Source organism: Struthio camelus, chromosome 3, assembly GCF_040807025.1.
Source record: "Struthio camelus isolate bStrCam1 chromosome 3, bStrCam1.hap1, whole genome shotgun sequence".
Classification (NCBI taxonomy): Eukaryota; Metazoa; Chordata; class Aves; order Struthioniformes; family Struthionidae; genus Struthio; species Struthio camelus.
Window position 1 is genome coordinate 68,091,807 of NC_090944.1, and position 15,418 is coordinate 68,107,224.

Consider the following 15,418-nt stretch of genomic DNA (forward strand, 5'->3'; position numbering starts at 1 on the left):
AAAGTGACAGACCCAGCATAAAACTCCCTTTCTCATCCTCTACTCATTCTCCTCTGAATTCTTCGGTTTCCAGGATCTTAGGGCCATTATTCACAATCGCTTCATCAAGGTTCACTCACCATATGGGTGCCTCAACATGGAGAGCTTTTCACAGAACAGAAGCCCTTGTATGTGTTTGTTTATCAGGAATTCAGAGTTCTCTTGTACCATCAAAATATTTCCCTCTATGCAATCTGCAGAAACTTCAGATATGTGTGTTTTTTTTTTTTTTCTACTGCCCCTCAAAAGAGTGAGTAGCATTGATAATCAACTGTTTCATCTAAGGCAGTTCAATTTAAATGCTAGGCATTCATTTCGTGGGCTGTGAGTAGTCTGTGTGTTTGTTAGATCTGCAGCATAAAGAACCAATTTTTCTTATCCTAATCCTATGGCTGTCTGGAAAAGGTGACACACACTGAGACATAATGATAAGAAAAGCTACAGCTGCCAAAGGCAGTCAGATACCAAAGCCAGATGATTAAACCATCCCATAGCATTCCCAGAAGAGAAGAGGGAAAAAGGTCCAAACATTTTTTCCACGAAAGTTGCCTTGCTATAGAAGCTTCAGAGCAGAACCCACATACAGACACATATGGGATCTTCCTTTAATAACCCATTCCTATTAATAACAGGTTAGCCAGGGTGATACATATTTTAAAGCCTTTTATCTAAGGTTTTTTTTGCTTGAGCTTCACTCTTTGTTTTGTTGTTTTGCTGTTGCTGGGCGGATAGAGGCAGCTAACCTTGTTTTGGAAATAAATGGGATGATTTTTCCCAATCTACACAGCCCTAATGGCTAAATCCCTTTGATGCGAACAGCAGTCACTGCACACTGTTGACCCCTGTACAATCACAGCTACGTTCTAACAGTGATAAGTTGGGTTTCAGAGCTGTACAGTAAGAGGAAATAGCAATAGGCTTTTCAATTTTCAGGGCTTTCATACCCTCACTTTGGATGGAATTAACAAAAATAGATAGTCAAACATATCCTTTAATCCTAATGAAATGAGAAAAGGTAAAGTGGAGATAGTTCCACAGAAACAGAAAAGAGAAAGTTAAAATCTTGTTTTGCATAAATTTTTTGCAACATTGATGCCTTCAGCTTGCACTGAGCAGTGTGTATTTGAGCTGTACCCAATACCTACTGAAAGCAGCTGGTGGGGGATTTGCTCTTGGCTTCCCAGCACTATCATTGCCCTAAACTGTCACCTGGGGATGAACACAGGTCAGCATGCTGTGCCTCCCCTCTGTGGCTGCAGACGTGCCTGCTTTAGCTTCCTGAGAGAATCCAGCAAAGTCCCAGGTGGGGCATTTCATCTATGAGAGCACCAATGTTGAGTTCAAGGCTGAGACTGAATCTGTAAGATGCTCTACATCTCAGTTAATATGAAGGTCAGAAATAAATGATCCCCACTTTCACTTCATACAAGCTGGTAACCCTTACATTTTGGGTTGTGGTTGACGTTTGAAACAGGATAAAGTACGTCCTTCTTTTTAGCTGTGAGATGAAATCATGGAAAAAAGCGTCAAATATCATGTGGTTATCAAAAGCACAAATCACACTGAAATACCTAGGAAGAGGGAAGATTTGTAGAAAGTTTTAGGTCAGATCCACAGAAAAGTCTTACTAAACTTTCAGGAAATTTGGGTCAAGCTGAGTGTCTGTAATACAGCTTCAAAACAGTTAAGTATCTCCTGCTTTCTGCTGTTAAAGGTTTGCACAGCTCTCATCTGACAAGCCATAGAGCTGTGATTTTCGGTGCCCCTGTGGTCTCTTCAATTCATCAGATGAAAAAGCTTGCTGGGGAAGACGCTAAGGGAACGGTTGCCCTGAACAAGCAGAATCATTTTCAAGCTCCCAGCAGCATTTCAAACAAAAATATTCTAGCAGGTCTTCATGATGATCTTCACATGCTTATACAAAAATGAAATCTCAAGAAAATTGAATGATCCACTGAGAAATAAAGACTTTATGCTAAGCACCTCTAGACAGCTGATATAAAAAAGATCGCAATGCACGAGTTAAAATAATGCAATTTTTATCACACTTCTGTTTTTCAATGTGTCCAGATCTATCTGTATTTGATTCATATTTTATTGTACCCCCTCGAAAAAATAGCAAATCAAAAACCTCTGGGGCAGCTTGCAGCTTAAAGAAGGAGAGAAGAATAATTTGACAATTATACGGGTTAAGAAATCAGATTCTGTCATTTTTTTTTAATTCTATGTTTTTCTACTAGATATTATTGTGGTCCTGGTAATTTAACACAGTGGTTTTTTAATAATTATTTTATGGCACAGAAGAAAGCTACTTGGCCATACCAATGAATAATTATTTTCAAATAGGACAGAGATAGTTAATCCTATAGAAAACTGACACTAAAGCCACACAGTCTGCATTGCCCATTAGGATGCTGATCTGGTAGCTATAGTTTTTGAATGTTCCTGTTATGATGAAAGGTAGTGAAACCTGGAGGAATGACAGAGTTCTCACAATGGTAAATGTAAGCGTATATAAAAATGTACCTCAATGGAGCAGTTTCCATGGCACATAGCGTGACTTTTATATGAAACTCTAGCAACTCTCACTGATGTTGTACTGCTGCAGGCAGTGAAATTATGCCTGAAAGGGTTTTTGCAGGGGGCAGCTTTAGAACCCCCATGACACCAATTTAATTCTGCAGATATTGATAGAAAGGTCTCTGTCTCACCTATTCTGCTAAATAATGAGTATCGTTTTTCTGAGAATCAATTTACTGGAAGTTTTCCAGATAACAGTCCTCCATTTCTTCAGTTGCTCCATATTATATGTGTGTGTGTGTATGTATTTATGTATATCTCCAGTTTCCAAAACTCCATTTAAAAGATATAGCATTCCTTAAATGCAAAATATTACAAGAGCTCTAGGTCTGCAGCATCTTATAAACTTAAGAAATAAAGTTAAATTGGATGTGGGTAGAAACGTAGCGTCATAGCCAGGCAATATAAAGTTCCCATAGCCAAAATTAACCTGACCTCCTACACGTAATTCTACGTTATTACCTGAACTGTCCCACTTGGTTGTCAAGATCTTCAGACACAGTGTTTATGGGAACCTGCAAAAACTTTGGGATCTGGAAAATTTAGTCATGAAAAATAAATTAATGGGCCTCAGCATTAGCTGTTTCAGTGGAAGCTGTAATATCTTTCCATAGAAAAATGCTGTGGATTTGTGTTTTTTAAGTTTGTTGTCCCTTTCTCCTTCCAAAGATCAGTTATAGAATAAAATAATTATGTTCAATGAAGCCAAGATCCTGTGCTATTTCCGTAACCCTTAAATCATTCACCTTCATCTTTAGAGTCTTCTCATCACCTTCCCCACTCAAGTCTTACCCACTACTAATTTTTGTTTCTTCCTTGTTGCCATGCTTCTGTTTCAGTTGTTCAGCTTAACAAAGATAATTCCTTATAGGTATCTATCTAGATGTTGCTTTAAAAGTGGAAAAGATGGGAGGACTTTGACCAGGAATTATATTTTTTCGTATGATAGCCTTTTCCCAAGTCTGATGCCATTTGCAGTGTATGAAAACATTCATCTTTATAAAAGGAGTGAGAAAAAACAGCAAGACTGTATTTTGATTAATATCTAGTCTGATTAAGTTTGATCACAGAACTTGACATTTTGGGCTCCTCTGGAAGTGCACTCACAGAAAATTCAGGATCAACTAAGACTCACTAGAGGTGTAACAGGTTAGTGCTGTCTAGGGTAGGAAATATTCTATCAGCTTTTTTCTTTTACCTTGCATAGCCACAATAATGGAATAAGATGCATTAGCACAATTCCATAATCAATCTAATTGCCATCTCTTTAGTAGTGCTGTTGTAATAGTGATTTATTTTAGGCTTTTGCTTATATTTTTTTTTTCCTTTGCGGAACGAAAGATTGTTTTATCAAGGTGTTTTGAAATGAAAAAATGACACTTTTTTACTAAAGTATTTGAGATCGTTGTATAATTACTAGTCTTGTATGAAATGAACATCAGATGCCATGAAATTAACGCCACAAGAACTAATGCAGCAATGGTCAGTCCGTAACTTTTAGACAGAGTAGCGTTTGTTTATACTCATGCGGATATATCAGGGAGAGAGCAGTAAAGAGCTGATTTTCTCAAGCTGCAGAAAATGTAGTTCATGAAAACATGCATCCAGTAATCACTTTATATATAAACAAGCAGGACTGTTAACAGTTCCTTCCTCCCTGGAGACTCACAGTACAGTATTCAGATATGAATGGGACAGATGCAGACATCTAATTTGGATGGTTCTGGGTTCCATTTCTGATCTTCTGTTCATTGCACCTATTTCTTTTTATCCATCCATGATTTATAAAAGAAAGGTAGGTAAATGGAAAAAAAAAGGGATGCAAAGCAACAAGAGTTTCCTTCCTGTTAGCCTTCCTGGTTTTAAACTCATTCTCTGAGACAGTCAGGCACATTCTCTTCACTATCTCTAAGGACTCAGCCCTTTCCTTCCCACAGAAGAAAAGAAAATTCCTCCTGAGACACTGAATCAGGAAGATTCTGTTCTGTGTAATTCCTGTACTGCACTCAGCACTATGTGTTTGAGGGCTTTCCAGGAATAAATTAAGTGATATGACTAACCTCTATCATTTGTTTGTTTTCTCATCTCCTTCTCCAGAGGGAGAAGTGTGTTCAGTGGAGTGTTTAGTTTGGAATTTATTATATATATATATATATATATATAGGTACGTTGCAGTGTGTTTTTATTAGAGAAGCAAGGTCAGAGAAATGCACCTTACACTTGTAACCAAGGTGGCAAATTTCGAGAGAGGCTTTCATCCCTGTGGAAATTTATTAATAGTCTTAGATGACTGGCCCCCAGGAAAGCTCAGCTGTGTGCATAGATGAGCTTACCCTTCTTGTAGGAAGCCTGAGAACCCCAGGGAGGAAGCGTGGTTCTACTCTCCTCTCATTCATACCTATAGTCACCGTGAGCTCAGACCATTGAGCATGTTCAAAGTAAAAACCATCACATTCGATTCTGAGCCTAGGTTTCAGTGAATGCCCTTTATTGCTAACAAAATTAGAAAATAAAACTTGAATGTCTGTCACTTGAATGACTATCACTGAATCAGAACTGAGAAGTTACTTGGTAAAAAAAAAAAAAAAAAAAAGGCATGTTAAAATTAAAACAAAATTATTATGAGTATCATGCAAAGGATTGGATAAGTGTGGGAGAAGGGAAGGTTTATTTTATGAAGGTTTATTTCTCACGGGGAAAAAAACTTCCATTCGTATTTAGAACAGAACAATTTCTAGCTTTAAGTAACTCTCTTAATCAGCAAGCTCATCTGACGAAATGCTGTAGGATTTACTTATATGTCAAAGGAGTTCCCTAGATATTTAAGGGATGCAACTGAATGCAATTAAAAGATCAGTAGTAAGCACAGTTTGCGATACAGTTTGTTTACTGTGCTTGGTGAGAGGCATTTAGTTGATTACTGATGAACTTGTGGTGTTTCAGCAGAAAGTGAAATACGGAACTATATTATAAAGAAAGGCTTTACAACTGTGATCGTCTACCAGAGATGTAACTATTCAGTTAACTTGGATCTGATGATCTGTAAAAAGAGAACAGAGAAACTATTAAGCCAAGATTCACATTCAAGAATGGAATCGTTTATGAATAACCTTTCTGGGCCTAATTCTTTGCTGAATTAAACCACATGTAATGTCACTGAAGTCAATAGGGTTATGCAGGGCATAAGTCAGTGGAGTAAATTAGCCTTCTGTCTTGAAGCCAAGAAACCAAAGGAAAGAGTGATCCAATAAAACAGAGATGAAATGCTGATATTAGCTAAATGCCTCTGTTCTTGGTACAGTGCGTTCTTTGTGTCCAGCAGTGAATATTTCATTCTTCCCAGGTGTAAAATCTTCCCAGCAGCACTGTAAGGCAGATTTATAATAAATGACAAAATTAATGATGTGGTTCTGTTGTAATGCTACTTCCAGGCTCCCAAAAGGAGGTTAAGCAGCTAGTACACAACATCTATATTGGCTGCAGGATGAGCTCCAAATCAAGTCTTGACCTCTTCAGAAAAATCCTCGTGTTGACCTTTTTTCTCTTTAGCCCTCTCTCACACATACAGATGTTAGAAGCTAGCATCCATAGGTATAGTTCCAGTCACTATGCAGTGACTATGCAGTCACTGCCTCCAACATGCAGCCACTCGGAAACAAAACAGTTTTGTTTATATTTTATGTATACAATTTATATTAAGGACTCTCAGAACTCAAAACACTACAGTATTTGTAGATGTGCCTTGGATTCATATAAATATTTAACTGCATTACTAGCACTCATAACAGTCTTTTATCAGCTTTCATCAGTTTACTATCTAACCCGCTGATTCTTATGTCTGAAATTAAGGCCATAATCTCCCTCAACCAGAGATGGTTTTTTTCACCATGCACACTGGGAGCTCAATCTTGTCTGGAGTCTTTAGGCATTTTTATTATCCAAATAAAGAAATAATTCCTAAAGGCTATAATTGGGTTTTCTACTCCTGAAAAGGTCTCTGGGAGGTGACCAATGCAGAACAACATATTTTTACAATACCATTTACTTTTCACCACAAAGAGATGAAAAACCAAAATCCTTATGACACCATAGCAGCTTTATGTGCAGACTTCAGTGATGAGCTAAGGGATGTAAAATAGTTTGTTTGCCGTCATGAAACTCTTCAGACCTAAATGTAGGGGAAGCTGTGTAAAGCACTCAAGTGGCAGATACTGCTATGGCAGTATTTGTTCTGTTGCTTCCAATGTGAGTAAAACTTCTTTGGTGCAACAAACAGAATTTGGCAGAAGGACTAGTAGAGGATTTATACTATATATGGCCATGGCCATGTGTGATATTGACCCTTACTTTCCTTCTTTTGTTTTTTTTTTTTAGACGACAGTGTGAGATAATCAATCTACCATGGTATTCCAGCAGCACACTAGAATTTACATTTTCTTTAAATTGTGTTGTTTGTGGTTACAACCCGCTTCTGAGCTTGCTCTGAGGAGAGGGATGAAGGGAAAAACATCCAAGTTCGCCAGCTGCAACATGAGAGACAAATGCAAACACACTCAGATCTATCCTGGGGTGAAGTACTAGGTATTTCTTGAGGCTCAGGGACTGCTGCAGATACAGGAACCCCTCCCAGATCCACAACCCTAATTTCAAGTGATAAAAAGTCTCTATAAAGCCTTTACAAGCTTCCAAGTGCACTGAATCAATGCTAGGTTTAGTCGGCAATGTTCTGCTAAAAAAAACAGAGTTCTGCTAGAAGGCGAACTTTTGCTGGCAAGCAAATATGGTTTTGACATAAACATGTACATTTTCATTTGCTAAACTCCCTTCCATCCACCTACCTATGTGGTTTTTGATTTTCAATAATTAAAAAGAAGCAAAATGTATTTTTTGTGTAATTTTTATTAAAGAAAATTTTTAAGAAAATATCAACTCCCAACTATTTCCAAAAGGGTCACAGAAAATAAGGAAATTCACTCATTATTAGAAGGAAAGAACAGCTGTAAAGAATTATCATTGCCCCATCAAACACCTTCTGGTGAAGTTTATTATTTCTGTTATTTCTGCGTTTTTTTTTTTTTTAAATCAACTCCTGTGTTTCTATTGTATTTGCTTCACATCTAATGTTATTGCATTCTGTTTCAGCTGGTGGGCTTCATCTATGCCTGTTATGTTGTGAAATGTATTACTGAAGAAGAGGACAGCTGTAAGTACTAAAGCTTTATTACATACAAAATGATTTTTTTTTTAATCACCCCTCTACTATGCTGGCTTTTGCAGACTTCCACCTAAATGCCTTATTTCACTGTAGCTATAACACACTTTCTGACCGTTCTTCTTGATCTAAAATTTGCAAATGCCTGGAAGACTAAGGAGTCATGAAATGCAGCTTAAAAAAATTACACACTCTTCTCTTCTGAAAGCATCATTATAGCATTTTTCCCCACAATTTAGCCTAAGAACAAAAAAAAGGGGGGCAAAATATCAGTTGGCAAACCTAGCTTTTTGTTTTCCATATTCCAAAGCGCTATCGTTACCATAATTGTTTACCACTAAGAGTATAGCTCTTCTGTGGTGACTTCTGTATTGGTTTGCGAAAGTACTTCTGGCAAAAAAAAAAAAAAAAAAAAAAAAAACAGCTTTAGATCATGCAGGACCTTAATTTATGAAAGGTGAAACTGTGAATTTCCTCTTCGTTCCTGCTGCTCCCAGGGTACAAATACGAGAGTGAAATGATCTCGTGTAGATACACGTTTGTGTTTCGTCTGCTTATTTGTTATCAATAGAAGCCTGTTGAGCAGAATTTACTCTAAATACGTGCTATGGAGCCAAGTTACTTCATTTTTTCTCGACTTTAACCTTGATTTTTTTAAAAAGGGCCACTGCAGCATTTCAGTACATCTTGGGATTTATACTGAAGCACTTCAGAAACAAGTATCAAAACTACATGCAACTTTGATAAAATATACATGAATCCTAGAGAGAGTTCTGCAAGAGGAAGCTAAAGGGCTTTTATTTGATTGAGAGCACTGATAAGCCTGGTGGGGGTTCCTTTGTGTGTTCTGCTCTGTAGAAAATAGCTGAAACCCTATAATCTATTGGCAATACAGTGCCACTGTGAGCCGTCAAGGGGAGATTTAGTGCTGAAATCAAACTGCATTTTGGAGGTCTTCCGGACTATGCTCATTTCAGTCGTATCCTCGTTTCTGTGGAGGTGAGGGAGGCGTAATAGTAAAAAGATGTTGAGACAAGTTGGTGGAGCAGGGATATGTCATAAATATGTCTGTCTTTTTAGGAAATGGTCCAGCCATACGGCCTTTGTTCTACTCTCCAATTAAATGAATTCACTATCCACAGAGTTGGAGGACAATAATTCCTTGCTCCCAAAATGCAATCTTCTTTAATACAATCCTAGCCCCTCTTCCTGGGGCTTAAATCTTTTTTTTTGAGCCTTGTGTAATGCTTTAGGGCACAGTATAAGTAAAAAGCAAGGAAGGGACTTGTGAGCTGACTCACTGAACACGTGTAGGACTCAGAGCACATTTGAAAGATTTCTCCTGTGTTCTGTAAAACGGTATTCCTGGCAGCAGAGCACTACAGCCAGTATGGTATTGTTTTCTGCTCGCTGCTGTGGGAGCTCCCTGTTGTTCCGAAGCCACAGATTGTCATGCTTCTCTGAACCTTTTCTTGTGGTTGCCTCGCCTATTTTGAGGCTTTTATTCCTTTATTAGTGCACCTCAGCACAGCCCCCTCTTCTAGCCAAAGAGCCATCTTCTCCATCTGTGAGAGCCTCTCTGAAGCGCTAGGGCAAATGCTCTCTCAGTGCAAGGAAGCCAGCACAAGCAGACGCTCTGCCGTTTCACCTCTGATGAGTTTTGGAAGCGTGGCTGGAAAAAAAGAAAAGGAGCGAACGCTGAGACCGAATTGTTCCAACACTGTAATAACTCTCCGATCTGATTTTGGCCCCTCAAGGTATCGTAAAATTAAAGCGGCTTTAATTTCTACTGAGATACTGAAATTAGCAGAGAGAGGATCAGAATGATTCTAGTTCTTTCTTTACTCAGACTCTGATATGGGCTGAGTGCTCTCTAGCAGCCAGGGACAATAGTCCATAGAGAGATCCCCTGCTCTGGTTACATTTTAGAGACTTCCCTCTAACCCCCATTTAGATGTTTTCTTGCTTTTTGCCTCCCTTTCAACAACACATCAATCTATCACTCCCCTCTGGGAAGTAATGCATCCCTTACGGATTCTGTGTTATTTAGTGTTTATACGGCAAGGGAAGATGCCTAAGTGTAACTTCCTCAGCATGTTCACGGATGGGGTTGTCCCATGCTGACCACGCAAGCATAAAAGAGAGAAGCTTTTAGGGAAAATAAGATGTGCCCCAGAGCCTTCTCCAGAGCCATTGCTAGAGCTTCTTGCTTATGCAAGCCTTCAGTTTGAGGTCACTTCAGATCCATTAACTGTATTTCTACTCTCACAGTCTCCTTTTCCACTTTTTCACTTCCCCAGCCTGGTGTGCTACTACAGTCAACAGGAAAAGCTGCTTGAAAAAAACAAATTCCATTTCTTCTTTTTTGTTAATGGGCTATGGGAGCAAGAGTTGCCCAAAAGAGGAAGGGAAGAAACAGGTAGGGCAGGAACACTCAGCCTGACAGAAGTGGGCAGTAAGGAGTGAGATTAGAGAAAAAGTCAAGTTATCTCCAGATGCCCCACAGGGGCGTGCTGCAGATTTTAAGTAAAGGAACACATGAGTACTGCTCCAGAGCTGGGAAGTTGCCTCATCTTCTGTCAGGGTAAAGCCTCTACTGTAGAAACAAAATCAAGCTGGTCTTAAGCTACTTCAGCTGAATTAGCTTTGTTCTCAAAGTAATAGGTATGAGCTGAAAGAATAACTATTTCTCCATTTTTTTTTAAAGGATTTTATTAAAAGAACAAATGAGCGAGGGTAGAATTAAGCAAACATTTCACTAAGATTAACCTGCTGTAACCTCGCTAAAGGATGCAGTCTGGAACAATGCAGTGATCAAATCAGGGTCATAACTAAGACTGAGTCAGCAAATCTAGGGGTTTAAATTGCTCACAAATCAAATGAATACAGCAGCAGGTCCTAAATTAAAGTACAAATCATGTACCATCTTTCATGAGAAAAAACTGCCTTTGCTAATTCTGCACTGAGGATTAAAAAGGAAGCTGTTTTCCTTGTAGTTACGGTGCCAAGCAGTGCTCTATACAGGACACACCAGAGCAGCACTTATCCCCAAGGATCAAAGGTGTTTTTTTCCCAGCTACTTCTATCAGTAGTAGCTTGTCACTCCCAAAGGTCTATTCTGCATCTTTTTCCCTGTGGTTGCACAGGGACAAGGCACTCTGAAGCTTGGTGCCGCCTCAGGTCTAGATCTGAGAAAGATGAGCAAGGATGAGTCCCAGCAGGGCTTCTGCCTGCTCAACTCTCTCTTTTCCACTACTGCTACTGCAGTGACTAAGCTATTCTCATTCTTACCTCATTAACGTTATTAGCTGCAGCAATTAAAAATAAAGTATGAAAATGTCGACAACTATCATTACTTGGAGGCATTCAATGGCTGTAAACTTATCAGAGCTCCTCATTTGTTTTCCAAAATCGTATTAGGCCTCCATTTTTCAAAGGCTGCACATTATTTTTAATAACACTGAAATGTTCATTTAATGTGCATGTCCTCACTAGCAGTTTGGCTCCCTGCTATAAGCTGTTACTGCCTTAGTAAAGCAAATTCAATGTATTTTTCAAAATGTTATTAAATATGCAGATATTTGGTGGAAAACTCTGGAATATAAACAATAAAGCAATAGCTTCCTGGGGCTTTTTGTCTGTTGACTGTTAAAAAGGAACCTGGGTTACTGAAGTGGGAATTCAGCTCTCTGCTTATGGATTCTGTCAATGGAAAAGGGATTAAGTTGTTATTAGAGGGACTGCCCTCTGACTAAGGAGGAACCCTAGTCCAAATGACTAGTGAAAATCACCAATTCAGCAAGTGTCCTGCGGTGAAATCCTAATACAGAAGGCTGTTTTGCAGTCCCAGACAGGAGGAAGAAAATCATTATTCACTTACCATAACACAATATTAAGGTAATCAGAGAAGAAATATGATTTGTCTAACTGCTCCTAGAGTACCACAAGGCATGGCCATTGCACCATCCTGCACTAGCAGCAGTCCAGCTTGCGCATACATTATCTCCTTTTCTCTTGGCATTGTTTCCAAGTAAAGTGCCATGTAAAAGAAAGTACAGCCTGGTTAAATAGATTTTTGCAGCGTATCCTCTTGAGCACAGCTTTGGGGGATATGTGACATAGAAGTAAACACTAGATAGTCCTTAAAATGCTTTTATTCCCCTCTGTGAAAGCACAAATTCAAAATTCATTCTTTTTCACTCAAAAATGAAAAACATTCAAGAATACAATACCCTGGATAGTGGGTATCTGCTAGTGAACAACGCAGCATAGCAATTTGCCAATATGCTGAGTGCCAAAGAACAATTCATCCTGTGGTCCTATGCCTGACCTGGGGTGTACCAAGGTAGTGGCAAAGATTTTCTTTGAAAAGCTATTAAGGTCATTAGTTTTAAGTGATGTGAATTTTTGGCAAACATATGGGAGAGGTAGAAAAGGTTTTATTTTTATCTTGGTTACAGACTCCCTTCTACCTGTGGGCAGTCTATTTAACCTCTCCGTATTTCTGTTTCCTATATTTAAAATGAAAAATAATGATGGGGACAAACTCGCAGGCGTATTGCTTCATAACTTTGAGCTTCTGGGATGAAAGGCACTACTGAAGTGCAGAATGTGCTCAGGTATCACTTTATTTCTGAGCCAAATGCTTTTCACAATCTGCTTAGTGAGACGTTACAGAAAAATAATACCTCTGCTTCCATCCCTGCTTTAAAACCTCTAAAACAAAGACAAAGACAGACAAACTGGTAGCAAACGTTCAGCTATTAATTCTGCTTCTTTCTTTCCCTTCCCTTTTTCTGGTGAATATGGCTATAAATTCTGAAATGATTAGGATGGGAGAAGGACAGAAATGAAGCAGATATGGAGCAGAAACGAAGGCTGAGGGAATGGCTGAAGGTGACTGAAATTAGCTTTCTGTAGTCCAGGCTGGACTTAAATGCAGCTCCTTCTCAGCAGGCTTGCCAGGTCTCTTCCCCGGCAGGATGGTGACACCCCAGCTGCAGTCAGTGTAAGCTACAGCTTACAAATGCAGAGTTATCTGTTGCAATTGTGTAACAAAACATAGGAAGGGAGATACTTTTAGCCCAATATCCTGTATCCAACAACGAGGAATGGCTGATGCTTACTTAGATATATATTTGCCAGGTAGGCATGTAAGAACACAGTAAGTATGCACAATTATTTCCCAGAAAATTCTAATAGTAACTTGAGGTTTGAGGACTCTCTTAACCAGAAGTGGTCTTGCTGTATTTAATTGCCCACATTGGGCTTTTCTTCCTGAACATGTCTCTCTACATATGAGCCAAAAACATTTTTATCAAACGTAATATCCTGTGGAAAGGAGTTCCTTAGCTCCTATATTTTTCTCATTTTGCACCTACCATTTGTGTAACGTATTCTTCCTGTACACTGAACAATCGTTCTGTCTGTACCTTACCCATGCTGCAAAAGATTTTATAGACCTTCACCATCTGCCCTCCTCATCTTAAGTGGCAATATTATTGATCTTGTGATCTTGTGATTGGGAGGGGATTTCTGCCTCCTGACGCTCTTTATGTCCTCAAAATAAGAGAAACAGAATCTATCATAAAAGAAGAGTGGTATCAGGAGGAGAATCACCTTTGCTTTATTTGGGCTCCTTCCTGATGCCACAAAATGTCAAGGATGGGATTCATCTCACCTTAACTACAGACATACATAATTAGGACTACAGTTCAAACTAATGACCAAGTTTTCTGCTGCAGTCAGTGGTGGTAGGAAGGTGACTTCAAAGAGCAATTTGCCCTATGTTAGCCACCTCTCTCACAACAGGATGAATCACTGGTCTAATTTGTCTGCTTAATGCTAAAAAGAGCCTAGATAGTCCAAAGAAGCATCAAAAAAAAGCATAGAAACAAATAAAAGCCAATATTTAAAATACAATTGTTCTCCAGCTGTTGAACCGGTCATTCATGAGTGAGAATTCAACGAACAGGCTACAAAAGCTGAAGCTACATTTGAAATTTATCAAATTGTTTTTGCTCAGCTGCACTCTCCAATTTACAGCCTGCAGCTAAATTAGAAGCTTTTTCCTTTAGTAGTTTCTTTTACTGCAGTGACTGCTACGTGAACTAAGTAAGCCAAAGGGAGGGAAATAGGATGCCTTCAGCTGTCAAGATGCTGGTGGAAGGGCCGAGCGGATGAAACCTTTGAAATCGATGCCACTGCCTCATACTTGTCATCCTAAAAAGAGCAGGCTTGGAGAGCCACAGTGCCACCAAGAACATTTAGTAAACTTCCTAAGATGTCTGTGCAGAGTCAAGCTTTTGCAAATAGCAATAGCTGACTCCTGCGTCATTATTTCCAGTCATGTCGTGTCTTGGAAGGAGCTTTCAATAAAAACAGAAGCTGGTGTTTAGCATCTCGTTCTCACTGACGCAGAACATAGAGCCTCTGCATCCCACAAGGCTCGGTCACTAGCTGGAAAGCACATGCCAGAAATATCTGAGCAGCTGAGTGCTAGGCTGAAGCAAGGGAGGGGGGGAGCCTGTGAGGGGAAGATATGACAACTAAAACTGGCTACATTTGACATGAAAATGGAACTGAGCAGTCTAGTTGTCACAGGGTCTGGCAGATGTTATATAGCCTTATCCATGATCATTTGGCACCGTACTGCAGATAGAGAAACAAACTTAAAGCTCTGAGGAGGTGCAGTTTGTTTAAATAATGGCAAGTAATTAGTCTGAAGACAAAATCAGTGATGGCATTTTATAATTACAATTAATTTAAAGGTTAATTTCCTTTGGTGCTAAAATCTTATTTAAAACATTTACCAGGAAAGGAAATTAGGATGTTACTATCAAGATGCATACAGTGCTTCTGGGAATCCATGCCTATTATCACTAGAAAATTAGGTTAGACTCAAAGTGGGAATTTCAATTCATTTTAGTGTATAATAGATAGTGGTCAGAGCCTTGAGTCAGAAAGGGTGCTTAGGGTAGACTGTACAATTTGCATTTTCTTTGTTTGTAGGATTAATTGCAAACGTTGCCAACAAAAGGGTTGGGTTTATACATGAACAAGCTTGACATGAAAAGAAAATTGGTTATGGATTGCTGCCTTCATAACTAATGAAGTTGATATTCAGGGAATCCCTAGGAGACGAGAATGTAGTATGAGGCAAATATATAAATAAAATCACACAGGGGAAAATGGTACCATTTCTGGCTCCATCTATGTTAATTCCCCTTCTCTCTCACTGTCTTCCCTGCCACTCCCCTTGCATCCATCACCACCTCCTGTGGGGACTGTCAAGCTCAAGTTTGAAAAATGTCTAAATAACATAACATAGAGCTTGAAGGAAGTAGTATTTCTATTCCAGCAGCTCATCACAATGGGATACTGCTTAATAAAATCAATGCACTGTAACTGCCAGGGGGATATACCTACCTTGCATCATTTTTTAACTATTCATCATCCATGTTTTATCTTTTTAAGAGAGACGTATCACAGAGGTGTTGGAAAAGATCTGCACATTTTTGAAAAGGAAATGAATGGTTAACAAAAGTTTTACAAAGAAAGATGTATTTTATGCCAAAGCATTTTGAA

At 38.9% G+C, this 15,418-nt stretch overlaps 1 protein-coding gene across 3 annotated transcripts in view; it reads left to right on the forward strand.

The window, feature by feature from the left end:
- NKAIN2 (sodium/potassium transporting ATPase interacting 2) overlaps positions 1-15,418 on the forward strand; it is a 551,739-nt gene that overhangs the window by 515,101 nt on the left and 21,220 nt on the right. For all 3 annotated transcript variants that reach the window (XR_011140188.1, XR_011140189.1, XM_068938176.1), the window contains exon 5: positions 7,762-7,822. Coding sequence is in view for 1 of the 3 variants with exons in the window: in XM_068938176.1 (XP_068794277.1) it covers positions 7,762-7,822 (61 nt within the window). In the remaining 2 variants the exon portion in view is untranslated. The remainder of the gene's footprint in view (positions 1-7,761; positions 7,823-15,418) is intronic.